At 39.8% G+C, this 22062-nt stretch overlaps 1 protein-coding gene across 12 annotated transcripts in view; it reads right to left on the reverse strand.

Annotated features, from left to right (window-relative positions):
* The window catches only part of plch2a (phospholipase C, eta 2a), a 199706-nt gene that overhangs the window by 25258 nt on the left and 152386 nt on the right, over positions 1–22062 (reverse strand). For all 12 annotated transcript variants that reach the window (XM_053424354.1, XM_053424358.1, XM_053424357.1 and 9 more), the window contains 6 exons: positions 17297–17467; positions 14616–14709; positions 13332–13535; positions 10498–10618; positions 6186–6357; positions 2063–2170 (listed from right to left, as the gene is read on the reverse strand). In XM_053424354.1, coding sequence (XP_053280329.1) covers positions 2063–2170; positions 6186–6357; positions 10498–10618; positions 13332–13535; positions 14616–14709; positions 17297–17467 — 870 coding nt within the window. The remainder of the gene's footprint in view (positions 1–2062; positions 2171–6185; positions 6358–10497; positions 10619–13331; positions 13536–14615; positions 14710–17296; positions 17468–22062) is intronic.

A 22062-nucleotide genomic window follows, 5' to 3' on the forward strand; every position in this document is an offset into this window, starting at 1 on the left:
CTAGGTAAACTAGCCCGAGTCCACTGGCTTCACCAGAGCTCTAACTGTAAAGTTATGATCTTTTATATCATGCAGAATCCAAAAAGAATGTACATTTCATAGGGAGCAAGCAAAGATGAAGCAATACAACCCCAGAGGGGTTGATCAATGGAAACAGAAATATAAGCATTTCCAGATGTTACAGCATGACATCCTTTATGTTATCCTTTATGCACATGCTCAGTTTAGCCACATGGTGGCAGAGTGAATCCAAAAAACCTCCCTGATCTTGCATCAGACCACAGGCAGCATTTCTTGCTCCACAGAGGGATTATTGTTTTTAGGGTTATCCAATCAGTGCTTTCCATATATGAGGAATGTGGTTGGGGGTATATTCTGTATCTTTTACATAAACCTTTTTCAAACTTGGCAGAATTTTGTTGAACTATAATAATAAAGTTATATTTTGTAACTTTTTTTAACGTACTTTTTTCTTTTTTAAATAAAAATCTATATTTGAAAAATACTGTAATGGTACTATGCAATCTTTGGCACTGAACCTTAAGAGAGAATGCTTTTAAAATGAGTACAATGATGGGTTTCTATCAATGCAAAGAAAAAAAACAACAACACTATTTTCCTATAAAGCAGCAGTTCTCCTCAGTTCACCTGCACATTGCTTAAGGTTATTGTCAAGTTGTTTGTTCAGAGCATCTTGGAGTCGTTTCCACAGTTGTTCAGTGGATTCAGTCTGTCTCAGTGTTTCTGTGTCTTCATGTGATCACACTCAATCCATGATGCGGAGATCAGGTCTCTGTAGGGACCAGGCCATCTGCTGCATGACTCCTTGTTCTTCATCTCTATGAGGATAATTAACTGAGCCAAGAAGATTGTTTTAATTGTTATTTAACTTAACAATTATGCAAAAAAAGGATTTGTTGAAAGGTGTGGTATATGCCATGACAGTTGTGAATGTTGGTGTCTATCTGGACAAAGGGACAGATTCAGTATTTTCACTTTCTTTCACATTAATTGACAATTTGTTAAATTATCCAAAGAATAATATTTCTTACTAAAAAAATCTGCCATATTTAGGGGACACCTATATGAGTGTTTGCAATTTGGGCAACTTGATTTCAACTGAAGGTAACTTTTAGGCTTGGGTAGAGGTATGCACTCTATTATGTGCCAGATTATATATCTCTGCCAAGGAGGTTATATTTTTGACCGCATTTGTTTATTAGTTTTAAACATCCAATTAAAATTTGGTGCAGACGTAGATAAGGAAGTGGATCTAGCATTTGCTTTTCCGCTTTCTTTGTGATAAGGGGATTGCGCAGTACTGTTATCACAGCCAATTTTTTCATGATTTTATTAAAGTTTGAACTTAGATATTAATTTCCATCGCATTTGTTGAATAAAGTTAGTAGAATATTAACCCAGGATGCCGACATTTGATACAAACAAATAGTATTGTGTTTTGAAATAACCAAGTCCTAGTAGTCCTCACTAGCTTCATATCAGAATATTTATGATTATTTTCAGAACTATCTCTGCTCTCACAAATCTGAGACTATTGCAATTCTTAAAAAAATGTCCAAGCATTGCTTCAGATAAAGACTCCTTCCACAACCCATGTGGATATACCTATATAAACCTTCACAGAAAGGATGAATAAGAAAATATGGCACATGACTTGGTGAGATTTCTGAGGTGGTTGAGAATGAGCTTTTATACAGTACCTTCCACTTTGAAAGAAGCAAGCAATAGTTGAAGAGAAGAAAAAGAAGAAGAGACAAACAGGGAAAGAGAAGAGCAGGAAATGAGAAAAATAGCCACACAGAGAGAAAGACAGGAGCAAACAGCACAGATACAGGAGATCAACAAAAGGAACAAGGACCATGTAGGAGAGGAGAGCACTCCATTACCACTGCTTAAAGTTTTAACATGAACCATCAGGTACAAACAAAATAGACGCACATTTAACATTTCATCTGCTGGAAACAAGTAAACAAGCCCCCAAGTAACTGTTAGAAAGAAGAATTAAATGTGGAGCATGGAGGAAAACAAAGAGGGAACATACATCTCCGTTCATCAGCTTGCAGTCATCCTCCATCTCATCAGCACTGTCCTCGTCTGACACGTCTCCTTCCTCTGCGTTCTCATCAATGTTGGGAGGCAGTTTCTTCCCCTGTAGGAGCAAAGAACAAGTCAGAGCTTCACACTATTATTACAAACAGCAATATTATTTAATCACTCTATCCAGCGGGGGACCCTCCTCCCAGGCCGCCCTCCTAGGCACTGTGTAATCAAGGCTAAGTGTGCTCCAAAAACATGAGCTGGGATTTGAACTTTGCCCACAATGGAGCAAATGTTATTAAGTGCCTGAAACTGAAAAATGAAACTGTGAATCTTTTGTTTTCAGTATAGATGTTGTGCTATTAATTAGCCAGCGCAAATCAATGTGTCTAATGTATAAAATACTACAAATGACCATTAAAGTTGATAAATTGTTTTTGATTAGTAAGCTACGTTATTACTCTGGATGATTGTTTCCAGCATTGTCAGCGTTCATGTTTTATCTGCCTAGCCCTCTTTACTTGGTCAATTGTCCGGAACATCAGTTTCACAAAGTCTCAGAGGATTTAGTGTCTGATAAAGCTGTGGGTCAACAACGTCCATTCAGAGTATATTTGGACTTTCTATTATTGTCATTGACAGGCCTCAAGGGGGAGATTTGCAGAAGATATTTGACAGTGAAGGATGTACGGGTTCAAAAGGTACAGGTATCTCTCTAATTCACTCTCACTGCCTGCTCCATGGATTTTTCATTAACGAGAGGTCTTTGTCCTCTTTGGTTCCGCAATCATTCTCCATCCCAGTGTCATGGATGCTGAGGCCTGCAGCAGCACTATGTGGGTGATAAGAGTCTGACCCACAGTGAGTGCTGCGGGGCTGCAAGCTGGGAAAGCCAAAGTGCTACATATCAGTGGTCCTCTCAGTGCTCGTACACTGGTGCCATCACTAACAATCTGCAGAGTGCACACAGATAGTAATGCTGCTGTAACAGCTGGCAGAGCAGCACTTAGTCAGCCAGGTATTGGCTAAGTGCCTCATCTTAAGTGAAAGCATCTGGTGTCAATACTGCCTCATTAACCTGAATACTGTTCCCTCCCCTGCTAACAGAGGGCTGCTCCTGCTCCTCAACATGCTCCCCTGCCTCTGTTGGTTAAAGGCAGGTGTGAAGCCAACTGTGCTGAAACACGTTATACACATCGCAGTTACCACATTATGCCGTGCTCTTTTGCACAACTATAACGGCACTGAGACCAAAGGAAGTTTAGGTTTTAGCAGTGATCAAAGTGAGGCTAGGGGTGTTTATGTATAGTTCAACTTTCGAGCCATGTCCTGCTTAAGCTTTCACATATTTTCACCTGTAGTATCTGAGCAGTATTTATATTACTTTAAATGATGGTACATATTAGCCATGTTACAGTTTGGGGGGGCGAGAGTTGAAGATCGACTGCGTCACAGCGACTTAGCCGACAAAATGTGTCCTTCCCCCACCCAGAAACAGGGGCTCCACCACACAGATCCTTCCCAGCTTAACATATCCCATGATTCTTTGCGCATCTTTGATGTGAAATATTTCGAAGGGGTAATGGCGGCAAAAAGCGAGGCAAAAATGTCAGAAGAGTTTTCTTTTTAATGCAAGTACTTAATTGAATAACATCAAGTTTTTTATCACTCGAATAACTTTTCCGTCCAAAGCTGTGTTGCGAGGTGACGACTGTAAGGGTGGAACAAGATGGTGAAGCAAGGTAGCCTGGATGCCAGACGAACTTAGCCCCGCCCACAACAATTTGGTCGGGCAGTTCGGTCTGGGGTCGCTCCATTGGGAAAAAATTATGGCCCGACCGGGCCAATCAGATTGTCAGGGCGGGCTTTATACGATGATTGACAGATGATCAACGGTAACGTAATCAACCACGTCATCAAAGTGTCCTCGGGTTGAATTCGTTTTCAACAAACATGCCTGCCGCTGGCGAGCTGAGATGTGTAGATGCTGCCATTGAGTCTGTTTTAGAAGACATCGACAGCGCATTCATTTTGAAAGAGGAACACAGAAGGTGGAGGCGACGCCAAAGCACCGCGCTAATCCCTATCGCCCCGGCGCTTGGCTGTTCACACCGGACACTTAAGCGACGCTGAACCGCCGGGCAGCGCTAATAATATCACCCGTTGATCCAGTAGATCGCTGCACGGCTTTGTGCCAGTCACACCGGAGGCTGAAGCACCGCGCTGCGCCAAGGCTGCCTCGCGGTGCTTCAGCCTCCGGTGTGACCGGCACAAAGGTTTAACATGGGAGTGGATGGGAGCCAGCTGTTAGTTAAGGCTTGGCGCTGCGCTGAAGCGTCCGGTGTGAACCCGGCGTTAGTAAATAACTCACAATGCGTTGCTTAGCATACGTCACATACTACGTTGCTCTGATTGGTTGTAGGTCTATCCAATTGAGCGAAGAGGAATTTTACTTCCTGGTCAGTTGAAACACGCCCCATAATTTTTTCCCAATGGAGCGACTCCAGACCGAACTGCCCGACCAAAATGTTGTGGGCGGGGCTAAGTTCGTCTGGCATCCAGGCTAGAAGCAAGGTGCAGTTGACTTCAACTGAAAAGACCTGAAGGATGCCAGGATGAATTGAGACACAGCTGTTGTCATGATTTATAAGGAAAGAGCTTTTGCTGAGGTTAAATAAAGCTTCAACAAACTACACCAGTCACTCTGTGGACAAGTTTGTGGTAGTAAATTTGGTTGCTACTTAGAGTAGATCAGACACATCGACTGTGATCTATAGGTTAGCTCTGCATTTATAAGAGCAAGAATTCAGGGCACCTTAACAATGGAGATGTTTGTTCACCAGTCAGATTTGTCCAGACCCTAACTGGTATTTGTGGAGAGAAATCTTTTCAGAGACTCCCCCAACACACTCACACAAATAATGCATCAACCCTGCCCAACATTCCACAACCGGATAAAACATTCACGAATAGACTCACAGTACAAGTGCAATCCTAATAACTATGCAATATTTAACAAGTATTCAATCTGTGACTGTTTTCTGTATTTATTTGTTCTTATGAACTGAGTATTCTGAGTTAATTATTGTGTACTCAGTTTTTTCTCATTATTTGTTCAATCTTTATAACTTATCTACCCTTTACTGAATGATGCTTCCCAGAAAACGGGTGGTCCGTGTGTTTTAAAATTTACATTTTTTATTCTAAAATTGTTAATCTTAAACATTCAACAAGATACCAAGAACGACTAATGCAGACAAAACTGACATAAACAACCCCCAGAAAATCAAAGATTGGGCACGATTTGGATAATGAGTAACAATGGCACTAAAAAAGATGTTGCTAAAATTCACTTCTTTTAATGGTGCACCTCAAACTAAAGTCTATTGTCCTCTGTTGTCCAATGAAATGAACAATCTTTGTGGCCAGATGTGACCCAATCTTCTGGTGCTGGATTCATCCCAGGAGCCTATATATATGTATATATGTCAGCGTGAGACAGTGTCTGAGAGTGGATGTTTCAATCCAAAACTTAAAGACTTTTTATTTTAACCCTGGTCCGTCCCACGACTGCCAGGAAGTAAGACGGTCGCAGAAAAGCATCAAAGGTAATGAGATGTTGATTTCCTGTTGTAAAACCAAGAGAGACCTGAGTGAATGCCAGATCCAACAAATCATCTAGCATATAGAAATATGTCATCCTTTTTCCGAATTTGGAGCTCCCCCCAGCTGGGAAAAGAAGACCAAGAACTTTTCCTGACCTGCAGCATTTCCTGACCTAAACACATTTAATTCTTGTCAGTGTTTTTTATAACATCAGACCAGTGTATCCAGATAATGGGCCTGCAGTCAGCTCTTACTACACACAAATAGTCCATAAATATCTCATGCTTTTAATTCAATCTTTCAAATCAACATATTTTTCCTGCTCTTCTCCTGCACATGTCATATTCAAACACTCTAATCACATATCTTCAATCTGCCGAATAGCTCCTGCCTTTGATGTAATTTCTTTGAGCCTCAAACTCCAGGTAATGAAACTGTGAGTTGAGATAATCGCCTGAGGACAGACCTCTCTCAGTCTGTTCTCCTCAACACTTAATGCTGCACCCACACTTTGACGATACCTTAACAAGGATCTTGCCCTTGAGCGTTTCTGGTGAAGGCAGTTGTCCAGACTCATCTGCTTTGATGTGGGCCAGGTCCAGTTTGTCCCCCAGGATTTCAACAAGGTACTGGGCCATCTTCTTTTGCTGAGGGACACTGCAGTGGTTCTCAATGGACAGGATGACGGGGTAGCTGAGGGATAATCGCACACAACAGATTGGAGTTACAGGGATAAAAGGTCGAGGAGGACACACAGTTTCTTTTCTCTATGAATATCTTCAGGGGCTTCTCACAGCAGAGGTGAAAGTGTATGAAGTCATGACTTAAGATTCAGTGTCAGCTCTTTTCCTCACTAGAACAGACAGCATACACGGTTCAGTCCAGTAATGGCAACACATCACACCTAAAGCACCAATACAGGATAACAACTAAAATCAAGGTGACACATTTTTCAAGATGGCCACAAATAAAAAATGTCTCGTCTTAAACGCTATAATTTGGCAGTATTTATTTTTGCTATTAACTGTGTATTTTTACATTTAAAACTATGTTGTGTCTGAAGTCATTTCATTTCTGGTTTGACGGAATTGTTTGGATTTGTTAATGAGCTGATTGGATCTTTATTAACCAGTAGCTTATATTTTATCTAATAACTTAGCAGCTGACTGAGTAGGCGTTGGAGATTCATCTCAACGTGAGCAGATACTTTAAGGGAATTTTTTTTTGAATTATTTCAGGTCCCTGACTCCTCTTAATTTTGACTACGTTTATGCAGTGGGTCTCATTCAAATCAATATTTTGGCGGGACCTTTAATTCAAAGCTGCAATACAATTATTAGTATAATCTAAATAAAAAAAATACTAAGAAGATAAATGAGGAAATGATTACTAAAAATTGTTTTAATTAAATGAAACAATAAATAAGCTAAATATGTTAAGGTAGAACCTATTCTAAAATGTACTACAAAAGGTTTAAAATATTGGACAAGGCTGTTGCACTAAATGTGTATTTCATTGTCCTCACCCTAGGAGGAGCTGGGTGATCCACAGGGAGGTGACATAAAAAGCATGTCTGACAAGTGTGAAGGCTGTCTCCTGATGGATTTGTACACCAATACAAGCATATATTTAGAAACTGAATACAAACTAAATGAACTCTAACTAAAATAGCACTCAGAGGGATGGAAATATTGGTCTGTTGCTCAGACATCCACCAATGTGGAGAAGAAATATCCCAACACCTATCTGATGAATTGCCATAACATTTTATGTGCAGACATTTATGTTTCCTACAGGATGAATTACGTTTGGTAGAATCATCCATTCCCCCCAGAGGATCTCATTCCAGTGCTTCTCAGCTGGACTTTGCCAAGTCGAGTGCTAATTAGTAATCATTTTATCTGCTATGAATAAGAATGTTATCATGCCAGCAATGCTTATTAGTGTAAGCTTTTCATATGTAAGCAGTTAGCTCAGATACAGTCTCACAGAGAATATGGCATACAACAGCAGTGACTTGTGGAAAATCCAATGATATTTTTGAAATGTTTATTTTACACTTAGTATTAATACTAATACTGACCATTTTTAAATTGAAAAATAAGATTTTTGGCAGTTTGAGTTGTGATGTGCTGCTCTGCTCTTATTTTACAACCACAACTCACATTTATATCATGCCGGCCATAAAAAAAAAAACTACACCATGTAAGGGAAAATTCAACTGACCAGGTGTCTCACTACTGTGGCCTTGGCAAACAGGGAGTTTGCTACAGCGGACGGACACAGCAGATAGACACAGAGGAGGATTTCATATCTTTTTCATATTAACTTTTATGAAGCACCTCTTTGTATTAGTTCTGGCATGTCTTCTTTTTTTCATATTGTCTTGTGAAACGCCTTTTTGTATAAGTCCTGGCTTTTGTTGAACTCGCAGCCAGTTGTTCCATTCTGATCACCCGTGCTTGTTGTGTAACTCTGCAGAGCTTACTATTATAAGACTCAATTGCAACTCCAGTCTGAGAATTTCCTTATTTCAAATCTCAAGATGAATTTCCATCACAACCATCTGATATATTAGGGACGTAGGCTAAAACGGGCATCTTTAAAATCGGCCTCTGAAAATGCCTGCAAATTTAAACCTGTCTGACTTTATCCTCACAATAATTTAGTTATTACTGACAGGAGTAATAAGAAGTAGAATAGCTAGAGAGGGGAGGCTGAGACATACTGCCCTCTCTCTTCTCATCTATCTGCCATTTTTCTTCCTGTCAATGCCGCAAGCGCAAAGCATGATGGTAGATATTGCTGAGTTAATGACCATTGTTTGTACACTACTTTTCGTGATGTACCCATGATACATTGAGTTCATGGGTAGGGTATAAAAATTTTACTTAACATTCGGCCAGCACTACAAAATTATGTTAGGATCTACTTCGACTCTTAGGATGTTTCATTACATTCGTCATTTGGTGTTGAGAAATGTCACATTAACTAGTAACCCAAGAAACTTAAAGACACTTTGCATGGAGTCTAAAAAACAACGAAGATAAAACCTTAAAACATAACATAATTTTACACTGAGAGAAAAAGTTCCCGGGGTAAGGGGCAGTTATAGAGAAGGGTCTATCAACATTTACATGCATACAGATACTTACTTCCTTTATTTTCATTATTTAGAAATAGTTTGCAACATGTTTTAGGACATGTTCAGCATGAACACAACAACTTTCACAGGTATATTTAAGGCACACTTATATCCTAACAGGTCACATGTCAGTGGGATTTCAATGAACCTATTTCTAAAGGTTTTTCCGTGGTTCGGATCCACTAAATAATATAAAAAACAACCTAAAAACTTAAGTGTCTGCTGTTCTAAAAGAGGACTCCTCATAGCCAACTGTTTTTATGATTTTTATCATCACTTGTAAAAAGACTCATGAACATGAATGTTGTTCCATCCGCGGATAAAAATAAATACTCTACAGCATCTGTGGTGTAGCATGTAAAACAAGTCTTAAAATGCAGCTACATTCAGAAGCAGACTCTTCATCCCAACATATTGACTGTGTTGATTCCCATTGAAGCCTTTCATCCCATTTTTGTCCCCGTCAGCCGTCTGCAGAGCCTGATTTTATTCAGCGTCCTGGAAAATCTGATAACTCTTTCATGTTGAATGCAGCCTTTCACTCTGCTACTTCCCAGTCGATTATCTCTTGAATATGGTGGCAATGATTGTGTTTTCTAAATCACACACTGAAGGTGAACATGCACACAAAGCAAGTGTTTCTCCTTCATTTTACTTGAAGAGATGGGATCTAAAAATAGAGATTTTCTCTGCATCCTCTAATGTGATGTGTCGATGGGGTTGTCACCCTCTCATGCTGTGAGGAGAAAGGTGTCTTTGTGTAAGCTCTCTTTTCAATATGTGCTGCACAGGTTGCTTTATATATCTGTGTATTGTCTGTAGACACAAATTAAAGGAAATTCAAGGTTCTATGCAGGACAAGGACTCACTGAATGGTGATGTGAATCACATGCTGTTGCCTTCACAGTCACCAGATCTCAACTCAACATATCATCGATGAGAAACTGTTGGCTGACTTGTTACAGATTGTTTGTACATACAGAGGAAGTTGGAACAGCCTTAGGCAGCTATTCTTTTTGAATGGGACTTGGATCTGTGGCCCTGCAATGCCCCTGAGCCACAGAGATTTATAAAGGAGCTCAGCTGAATAACAGTGGAGAGTTAAGGTAAGCTTAAATGTCCTATTATGCAATGTAAGTGCCAACCAAGAGAGAGCACTTGTGCTCATTTGCTGTATTTTGGTAGACAATCGTTTTACAAGAGGAGGGACCTCTTCAGTACTATTGTACTACAAAACAAATTGTGAAACTTGAGAATATAAATGGACACATAAATCAAAAGATCTTGTTGCAGCTATATCAACCCTGTGTTTTTTCTCCTTGTGCACATATTCTACATTCTAGCCTATGCTTAAATGATAGAAATCAAGATTTTATTCAAATAAAAGATATAAAATCCATCCCATCTGGACATTGTAATCAAATCTCTCTTTCTCTAATTGTATCCATGTTTTACAATCCAACAGCCCGGATAATGCAATGCTGCCACATGTACTGCAGTATACATGTCCATATGCTGCTGGAGCTATTTGCACACATACACATGCTTTATGGTTTGACAGCTATCATTATAGTATGACAATGAAACATGGGACTAATCCATGGAAGCATGTGATTCATAGAATTAAACATATGAAAGGAAAACTTAGAACATATTAAAAGGGAAACTGTGTGTGTGAGTAAACGTACTCATTCTTGACGAAGGCGTACTTGTTGATGGTCTCAATGACATCTTTGAAGAGAATCTTTGAAGTGAGGGTGTAGCCGTGATGGACAATGGGCTCACCATCTTGACCGTCCCAACAGTCCACTGTAGACAAGAGAAAAGAAAACATGATCAGAAAGCTGTCTAAACTGAAAAATATTGATATTATCAAAGCCAAATCTCACGTGAACATCCAAACAAGGAACTAAAGCATCATAGCAGGGGCTGTGTGTGTTGTATCCAAAGATCATTTTCCTCTTTGTCGTAGAACTACTTTCTGCTACACAAAGGCAAAACACTAAAGTTGACCTATAACAGGTATCTGACTTTTTCAGATCTGCTTTTCCATGAAAACAGCTTTTGATATTTAACCTAATTACAAGACACAGTATGTCCACTTTGGCTGTGTAGTTTGTGCTTTGTTCACAATTAAAACTAAACAAGCAGCTTTAACAAATCTCTCAGCAGCTGACCTTCATTCAAGCCTACATGCAATATATGTTGCGTTGAGCTCAGCGCACATAGATTTCTGCTGGCCTCAGTCCTCGGGCAAAGACAGCAGTGGAGTGGGCGGTGACCTTTTTAAAGAAGATAATGCAAGACATCCCCCAACCTGTTTTCCTCTGTTCTTAACTCACCCCAACATTTATTATATTAAATTGTTGGGCACGTAAAGACATCTCTAAACATGTATTTAAATGATTTTATGGTTTTATTTCAAAGCTTCACTATTATCAAATTTTAAACAAATGCAATACAATGAAGATAGATACAAAAGCAAAAGAGTGTAGCTATTTCCTCCTGATGGAGGAAGAATTTGCAATACACAATAACACGTTAATGAATACTGTAGGAACATAGAGCCTGGGACCATTCAACCACTGGGGGTGTCATGTCATGGGCTACACTTGTGTGTGTGTGTGTGTGTGTGTGTGTGTGTGTGTGTGTGTGTGTGTGTGTGTGTGTGTGTTCAACAGTGTTCTGTGACATGAAGTCCGAGAACATTCGGGCCATCACTCAAAACAGAATTTAAAAAGATTAGGCAGAATACTGCACGTCACCCGAACTGGTGAGCTACACACCTATGATCATATATCAGCACTGCTTCTTACCTTTATTCCATTGTTAAACTGACCCTATACACTGGAACTGTATGCACCTTGTGTGTATACAGTGCCTTGCATAAGTATTCACCACCTTTGGACTTTTCTACATTTTGTCATGGTATAACCACAGATTAAAATTTATTTCATCGTGAGTTAATGTAATGGATCAACACAAAATAGTGCATCATTTGGAAGTGGGGGGAAATATTACATGGATTTCACAATTATTTACAAATAAAAATCTGAAAAGTGTTGAGTGCATATGTATTCACCCCCTTTACTGTGAAACCCCTAACAAAGATCTGGTGCGACCAATTGCATTCACAAGTCACATTTGCAAGTCACATAATTAGTAAATAGGGTCCACCTGTCTGCAATTTAATCTCAGTATAAATACACCTGTTCTGTGACGGACTCAGAGTTTGTTGGAGATCATTACTGAACAAACAGCATCATGAAGACCAAGGAGCTCACCAAACAGGTCAGGGATAAAGTTGTGGAGAAATATAAAGCAGGGTTAGGTTATAAAAAAAAATCCAGAGCTTTGAACATCTCTCTGAGCACCATAAAATCCATCATAAGAAAATGGAAAGAATATGGCACAACCGCAAACCTACCAAGAGGAGGCCGTCCACCCAAACTGAAGAGTCGGACAAGGAGAAAATGAATCAGAGAAGCAACCAGGAGGCCCATGGTTACTCTGGAGGAGTTGCAGAGATCCACAGCTGAGGTGGGAAAATCTGTCAGGACAACTATTAGTCGTCTACTCCACAAATCTGGCCTTTATGGAAGAGTGGCAAGAAGAAAGCCATTGTTGAAAGGGATCCATAAAAAATCCCGTTTGGAGTTTGCCAGAAGCCATGGCGGAGACACAGCAAACATGTGGAAGAAGGTGCTCTGGTCAGATGAGACCAAAATTGAACTTTTTGGCCTCAATGCAAAAAGGTTTGTGTGGCGAAAACCCAACGCTGCCCATCACCCTGAGCACACCATCCCAACAGTGAAACATGGTGGTGGTAGCATCATGCTGTGGGGATGCTTCTCTTCAGCAGGTACAGGGAAACTGGTCAGAATAGAGGGAAAGATGGATGGAGCCAAATACAGGGAAATCCTTGAAGAAAATCTGATGCAGTCTGCAAAAGACTTGAGACTGGGGCGGAGGTTCATCTTCCAGCAGGACAATGACCCTAAACATACAGCCAGAGCTACAAAGGAATGGTTTGGATTAAAGAATGTTAATGTCTTAAAATGGCCCAGTCAAAGCCCAGACCTCAATCCAATAGAGAATCTATGGCAAGACTTGAAGATTGCGGTTCACAGACGGTCTCCATCCAATCTGACTGAGCTTCATCTTTTTTGCCAAGAAGAATGGACACACCTTTCCATCTCTAGATGTGTAAAGCTGGTAGAGACATACCCCAAAAGACTTGCAGCTGTAATTGCAGCGAAAGGGGGTTCTACCAAGTATTGACACAGGGGGGTGAATACTTATGCACCCAACAGATGTCAACTTTTTTGTTCTCATTATTGTTTGTGTCACAATAAAATTTATTTTGCACCTCCAAAGTACTATGCATGTTTTGTTGATCAAACGGGAAAAAGTTTATTTAAGTCTATTTGAATTCCAGTTAGTAACAGTACATAATGGGAAAAAGTCCAAGGGGGGTGAATACTTATGCAAAGCACTGTATGTTTCTCATGTCTAAGCTGACCTTCTACACAGCGACAGCCCGCCTGCAGCACCCAGGCGTACATGTCCACCCGAGACTGGGACATCAGCTGGTCACCCATCAGATATGTGTTGTGTGAGGAGGCGATGAAGTAGTTGCACAACGGCTGGTTCATGTCCTGGTTCAGATTGTAGTGTTCCGGGTTGAAGATGTCCCCTGCTGGGCTGCGTGTGTAATTTGTAAAACCTGAAAGAAAGATCAAACAGACAGCTCTTTACCACAGGTGCAGGGTTGATCCCATGTGTGAATCCAGTGTGAAAATGGAATAAGACTATTTAAAGCCAACAATGATTCTATGTTAACTTTCATCAAAGACTCAAACTGCAACATTTCAGCCACATTTTTAGATTTATTGAAATGTAACTGGCAAGGTAAGACCTTATTCAGTTTTATATTTTAGGTGGTGTTGTTATTATTGCTATTTTAAAATATATTTATTGTGAATGTTTTTGCATTGCAAACATCCTAAATGTAAAGCTATGATCTCAATCATGACCCTTGCATAATTAAAGCTTTAATTTAATATATACTTAGAACAAACAATATCTGAAAAGGTAACATTACTTAACTTTAAATATTTGGATTCAATTCTCAATAAAGGTTTACAATCACATGTTTCTATTTGTGTCAACAGCAGGAAGGCAGTGTCTCAATTTGCATTGCAGCACAGGAGTGAGGGAAGATAAGTTTTACTATAGAAGCAGTAGAGAGATATTGTCTATACTTCATACCACCTTAATTTTAATTACATCATAAATTTACATCATTATGGAATACATACTAAAGGTTTTGTTGATTGTTACCTACACACAAACAGTACTAATTCTACTCCATCAGTACTACCTCTCTATACTTTACAAATTGTACTCTTTTCAATGACACTTAAAGAAGTATGACAACACTGCACTGTGCCAGTGATCATGCTATTATTGTGAGTGCCTCTCAACAAAAGCATCTGCCCTTATTAATGAATTGCAATTAAATTGTCAGGGGAAATTATCAGATTTTTCGAAGCAGAATTGATGAGTCCAGTTGTTGCCGACTGACAGCTGGCAACAACCTATTGGACCGGCTACACTTTTAACATAAACACATACACAAACATTGTAATTCTGTACTAATGAGAAACTCTTTGTGGCACGACATATAACAGCATTTAATATGTAGAGAGACCAAATTAAACACTTCTCCAGAAAATAGAACAATGTTCAAATAGATGCAAATACAAGAGAACTGGATGACGATTTGAAATCAAAGTGGACTTACCATCAATTCCCAAAACGCCTTCTCTCTGGTTTTCAGAACAGGGTTCAAATTTATTGACGATTTCCAGACAGTGGTCCTTGGTCGCCTTGATCATCTACAAAGTATGGAAATGTGTGTCAAGCTACAATATTTAGCATGTGCTAACAACAGAAGAATAGCCGGCATCAGGAGGGATTTATGACGATTGAACTCCATACATGACATTTCTCTCCCCATCCTGACAACAGAATCCAGTTGTGTGTCTGGTGGCTGCACTTGTAAGCCATCTGTTGGTCAATCACATTCCCATTAATGTAAATCATTGAAATGGGGTGTGACATACCACAGCAGGGACTCCTTTGCACTGTGTATGTGTGACACTTTAAAGTGTGAGAACAAGGCTTTAGCTCGGTGAAATGGTGGGACATCATTCCCTCAGGGTTATTTCCATAATAGAGAAAGGGTTTCTCCTCCCCACTTCTGCAGCTCTGAGCAGAGTGAGTGCCCAACACTGTGTTAAATTGGGTACACTTGGGAATGCTGTGGAGAGCAAATACTCAGCAGTGGTAAGTCCATAAGCATTGTTGCTGTGTGCTGCATGCACACACACACACACACACACACACACACACACATTCTTTCTTTCTTCGACTCTAAATTACTTTAAATGCCAACGCTTACCTTTCAGTCAACTGGGCTAATACGATGAACAAACACCAAATCATCTAATAGTGACATGTTCAATAACTTATTGAATTGTGTGCAAATTGCATTCAAGTTTTTTTTTTCCATTGTTGCATCTGTCGCTTGGTAGAAACGTATTAGGCATTAGCGTTCTCGCATTCAGTCTGTCATCTACAGGGGGTTCTGCAGAGGTCATTACCGACTGAAAGCAACTTTGTTTTTGCATGATGGCAGGCTAACATTTGCTCATTTGCCTAATGTACAGCTGAGGATGATGCTTATGTCATTAGTTTTTAAATGATTTGGTCATAAACCAAATAAAGTAGAAAATGAATGTCTAAAGAGCAATCAGCATGGAATGACCCTGCTGTTAAACTAGTTGTTCCACCATGTCAGCCATCAGAGCAAAATCGTGTCCACTTACAACCCCACAATCATTTTTGACAGGCCTTTAACAGGCTTGAGGGTGTATTACCAAAGTTGCTGTCTTGACTCAATACCAGCTTTTTTTTCACAATTTAGTACTTGTGTGTAAGCCTTAAAGATAGTAATGTATAATGGATCTTATCATTTGAACGTTGCCATGCTGTCATTAGTCGATGGAAAAGTGATGGCCAATTAACTTCATTGTTTGCTCTGCACCACTGAAACCAAACCTTCAGCTTTGGGAACACAGTTTACTTTGGGCTGTGTGCGAACAGACCCTGGCTGTTGAGTGTTGAGAAATACAGTAAGATATGTAGTTGATAACAACAGTCAAACAAACGCATGGTCTTATTTTTATATTTTGTGTACAAAGAAACAGATGCCAACGGTTTGTAGCAACCCATCTTGGCATCATGTTAAAGAACCCACTTTACAATACCAGGAGGAATAAAACGGTCTCATTCACAGCACCAGAACTAAAACACTGGATATAACTAAAAAACGAGTAAACCTCTGAGTGGAGCTAATATCAGGCAATCCAAATAGAGCCTTTACTTTTTGAAATATTACTATCAGAACATTCAAATACCCTGGTGGAGACATAATTGGCCATAGGAGCACAAACGTTTTTATAAAAATGTTTTGATCATTAGCCGTTTTTTTTCTTTTCCTGGCAATGGTATAATTTATATCAATGCGCTCAATGTCAGTATTGTTTATCTTTTGTCCTCTCCTATCTCAGGTTCACTTTTCAGAAAGCACCTTTTTAGTACCTTGTGCAATATACATCCACAACTGAAAGATTTATTTGATAAATCTGGACAACAACTGGAATATCAACATTTGGGTGTATAATAATGTCAGAGACAAATATATCTCACAGATATTTTTTGAAGCAGTTTCTTCACCAATAATAGTGCCTCAATCAATTCAGTGCCTTTGGTTGCAGCATATTGCCAGATACGGTCTATTAGTTATCTGGTCTTTGGGAGGTGAAACCAGAAACTGCTTTGACATCCTGTTTGAAAATGGATTAAACACACTTGATAAAAACCTATTCCTTCCATGTGGGGTATAGTGTATGCTTACATTGTTCTAATTTTAAGGACCCCTACAGATTAACATCAGACTGATGGCACACTACATCACCATTGTCTCTACATACAAGGTCAGAATTCAGCAGACAAGCAACTACAGATTTTATAGGCCCACTCGGCCGCTGATCCAAATTAAGTGTAGGTTGTAAAAATAATGCAGTAGAAATGAACATTAACAACAATACATTTCCCATCATGTCCCATCACAGAACCTCATTCTGTGTACCAGTGGATACTGCTTCCAGTGATGAGTGATCCCCGCTTAGGCTACATCTCTTGAAGGCTGAAACAACACACCTACCTACCTCTCAAACTAAACTGCCAGTTGCATCATGGGTAATGTCGGTTAAAGGTTTTGACAAGGAATACAAACAAAGATAACGGTGGTGCATCGATTTTGATTCACTTTTGAAGGAGCACAATGTTAAATCAGTGGAGTCACTTCTAGCGGTCTGACAAGACACTGAATAAGAAAAATGCACACGCACTGTGTACCTTTTGCTCAGTCTCCAGGTAGCGGGCCAGGTCATCGGTGTTGAGGTGGTCTTTGTGATTGCTGTAGGTGAGCAGGAGGAGGTACAGGTCCCTGCGGGTTGACATCATCTTGTAGAAGGAGCAGAACTCCTCAAAGCCAAGTGTCCCCTGGTTGTCATCTGTGTCAGCCTCCTAGACACCAGGTAGAAGAGACAGATTTAGTTTGGTTCATCTTCTGAGCAAAGCTATAATTTAAAATTCAAGACATTCAACAAAAACACAAACTACAACATGAATTGCAGTTTATTCAGGGTGGACTGTTTTATGGGGAGATACATTCTGTTATACTGTATCCGTTTAAAAATTATATGTAAAAATTAACATGCGATAACATCACTGGCTACGGACGCAGACACCACGGGCAGCTCCACAGCCGGGAGATGGCACACAGCCCGGCTACAGCCCTACCAAGGCCGGGACAGACACCAGGGAGCCATGCACAGCTCCACTAAGTCCTCTTATAGTGTTAATGTGTTTTTTTTTCATCCATGTGTAGACCATGGATGGTCTACACTATTTTATACAGTATTTAGCAGCTCTGTCAGTAATTTACATCCTCTCTTGAGACTCATTCTCGCTGCACAAACAGTGTCAAACCAAACCGAGCACACCACCATCTCCTCCAGCTCCATGCATATACTAAGTTTACCAGGCTGTACCTAATCACACGCTGTGTTTGTGTGTGTGTGTGTGTGTGTGTGTGTGTGTGTGAGAGAGAGCGCAAAAGAAAAGCGCGAGCAAGCGGCTGATGAATGCGCGCTGCTCTGAAGAAAGACTTAACTCATTAATAAAAGTATCGATCAGCTTTTATTTTGAAGTGGGTACGCTTCAGGAAGTGTACAAACATTTATTGGACAGATTGTTTTGTGCGGAAAGATAATTTGCTGTGTCTACTCTCATGTGAACTGCGAGCGGAGCCCAGAAAAAAATCTGCATGACCTGGAATCTCTAGAAGTGGAATCTGTTAACATAGGCGCGGAAATGAAGAGGAAGGCGTTCCACAGCCAGTCTGGCATGGGGATTAGATCTCCCAGCTTCAGCTGCAGTTTGTGGCCACAATGCAGCTCCATCTTTCACTTTAGAACTTTCACTCTTTAGTCTTTGTACCTGTCACTCGGAATCTATTGCACGTGACTGACCTTTTTCCACATGCACCATTGTGAACACCATAGATTCAATTGATTCTGTGGGAAACAGTACTTTATTAGAAATTAGTAATATGTACTCTGTGATGTTAAATTTCTACTTTAAGATTAGAATTGAAAACATTCTGTACTTTTCTTTATGTCACTGAAATTGTATTTAATTATATGTCCACTTTTTTAGACAAGGCTTATTTCTTATTAACATCTTACAAATTCACAATCACAAATTATGATATTTTTACAACATTGTCATTGAATTCACTAGTTTTGAGATTAGATTTTAACCATGATCTTTACATGGGTGTGGTTTTAGACAGGTAATGAGCTTAAAACACACACAGATTGCTACACTCTGGTTGTGTACTAGAACAAGGTTAACTAGACCACTGCAGTATGTCACACCGTGACCCGTGAAATCCTTGCCTAAGTTGAACGAGGCCGTCTGTGAGCGGCTCCATATGCCAAGCAGCACCGGAGGCAGCCACTCACTGTAGGGCGATGACGTCTGTGCTATTCAGATCTTGGCCATCTGAGCAGCTCAGTTCACACTGGCCTTTATAAAAACTATTGTAGATCTAAAATGAGTTTTGTTTTTGACAGCAGGTAAATACGATTCTAAAGGGACTTTATTCTTTGAATGTGGATTTCTGTACAGATAATTTGAGCATGGTTTTACTTTAATAAAGATAGTCAAATTAAAATGTCTTGATGGCAGTTTAATTTAGTTTCACCATGCTTTTGGGAAGAGATGCATCTCTGAGTTCTCTGATAAATTAAGTGTTGTATTGGATCCCTAGCTTGTAGAGTTACCTACCTTCCCAATAACAAATCATTTCATAATTTTGGCCTTTAAAGCAAAGGCTTTGCCCATAAAGTAAATCACCAGGAATTTAATGGAATCTATGTACAAAGGACAACTTTGGGGCCGTGGCCTGCCATGACGTGAAAATAATGGTAATTTATGTGAACACTGAATTGAATTTGGCATGGTTTAAATTCTATTGAATTTGGAACATTTGGTTGACACATTTGGTTGACACCTACTGAGGTGAATATTATTATTTTTAGGTTATATTTTGTTACTATAAAAATCACAATGACAAGATGAAACCGTATAAAAACACAGCACCTGTTAACTAGCATCTTCATTCATTCTTTAGGTGAAAGTATTCTTTCCAAAGCAACCTTCTTATTCAGGACACATCATTGCCCTAGGAGGAAAACATAACAGCAGCAGAGCTGGAGGGCTGTGTTTTGTTTTTTGGAAAAGAACAAAAAACTAAAACATATCAAATTCTATTTATTCCTATTCATTATGAATGAATCTAGGAACTTAAGTTGCTACTAAGCATGTATTCTGCATTCTTAACTCAACAGCTATGGATTCATAAATCTAAAAGCATGGCAGTTTCTGCTTTCTTCAAAGCTTTTTGTCCAGGTCTATATATGCAAGTATCCACATTGAACAAAACCTCTGCTGGAGAACCTGCAAAAAAAATCTAATCTCAGTGATTCTCATTGGATTTAGTCAAGAGAAACTATGGGGTGCTTTTATTTTAGGCTACAGGAAGTGTTGCAAACATTAATGTTACTTACATGTTGGACAAATAAACAGTGAAATTGCGGCAAACAAAACATTTCTCTGTCTATTCTGCTGTGAACCACATGGGCACGAAAAAAACATGTGTGTGAATGGCTGAATGTGAAAACTGTAAAGAGCTTTGAGTGGTCATCAAGACTAGAAATATATAAATAAAAAAACATCTAGGATCAATCTTGGAACCATTACCATTTTCCTTTTATATTGTGTCCTTTGGTCAGATTTTTATTAACTAAACATAAATGTATCATTGTTCTGCTAAGAACACATATCCCTTTAAAGTGCACACATTTTAGCAGCAGGGCCCAACTTATCAAATACCTCGCTGATTTGATAAGTGAGGTATTATCAAATCACCTCACTTATTGAGTTGGGACCAGGAAGCAGAGCTGCAGTGCTAAACACTTCTCTGCGCTCCCTCTGGATCAGTCACACAACCCAATAGAGATTGTGTCTGTCCACCGTCCGATTCAATTATTGAAATTAATCAATAACAGAGCGAGAACTCCATACAAAAATCTAATACAAATTAAAACAACCTCTGAAACAACACAGGAAACTAAGACTTTTAAATGTGGTCTTTTAAACATTAGATCACTGTCAACTAAGGCTATTTTAGTTAATTAACTAGTCTCAGATTACGACATAGATTTATTGTCCCTCACTGAGACTTGGCTGCATCCTGATGAATATGTCAGTCTAAATCAGGGGTGTCCAAACTATGGCCCGCGGGCCATAGTTTGGCCAACTGCGGCCCGCCAACCATTTTTTATTGGCCTGCATCAATTTCTTAAAATATAATATAAAAAAAAAAAAAAGTTTTACTTTCTTGATTCTTGTTGTTCTGGGTTTGTACCTCGGGGTTGATGCGCTTAAGGCCGGCGCATGCTTCTGCATTTTCAGAGACATGCAAGAAGGGGTACGCCAGCACACAAGAGCCCCTTGCGTGCCTCTTGTGTGCTTGCGTACAACTTCTTGCGTGCTTGCGTGCGTTGCCCAATTTTTGTAACTGTACGACAAAGCTACGCAAGCCTCACGCAGCCCTCAAGGCTGTGATTGGTCCGCTAACTGCATCCTTTCCGGAGTCACATTTCCAGTTTCATGCCTCATAATACCGGCAGAAACAACGGAAGATTAAGAAGAAAGAATATGGACCAAATAGAAGAGCGTTTGGCAGAAGAGGTCTGTGATAGAAATTTTACTATTAGGGCAATGATTGATATGAGGAACTACTTTGATGTTTCGAAAGATGACAAATTATCCCTGAGAGGTCAGGGTGGCACTCAAACCTGTTATATGACTTCCTCACTGACAGGGTCACCGAACAAAGACTTAACAGAACAGGGGATTTGTGGTTGTAAACATTGGGAAAGGGATCTTGAAAAACAGATGTTACATTCCAAGGGTCTGGGAAAGAGTAGGTGACAGGATACTGGTCACCTATTGCTTAACATGAAAGAGGTTGACCGATAACATTTGTCTCCTCTCTAGGAGGGGCTTGGAGATGTATAAAGTGCTGCTTTTCTTGTATGTCATTGCTCATTGTATGAAATCTATTCCATGGTCTTGTACATTGATGCCCATCTGCAGATGTAGAATAAACTTCCAGAAAGACATTGTAATGACTTGTGCTTGACTATTGAGAAATTCCCATGACAAGGTCCGAAAGTATGACCACTTGTATAACCCGTCATTGACGGAATACAAGGACATGCAGATGGCCTGCAATTCCTGGAAGGACATCTCGGCTAACGGTTTGCAGGTCGACGAGTGTACGAAGCAGTGGAAAAAGATAAGGGACAAATTTGTCCTCCAGTAAAAGTATTAAAGTAATAAACAGTCGACGACGACTTCCACACACAAAGAAGGGATCTCTAAGGTCGTCTTCGACAAAAAGCGTTACTCCACCTAGTGCTCGCGGTGAATTGCTTTGCAACACGCGCAACCCTTGGAGAACCATAAATTAAAACGAGTCCATCGAC

The sequence above is a fragment of the Pleuronectes platessa genome, chromosome 6, assembly GCF_947347685.1.
Source record: "Pleuronectes platessa chromosome 6, fPlePla1.1, whole genome shotgun sequence".
NCBI lineage: Eukaryota > Metazoa > Chordata > Actinopteri > Pleuronectiformes > Pleuronectidae > Pleuronectes > Pleuronectes platessa.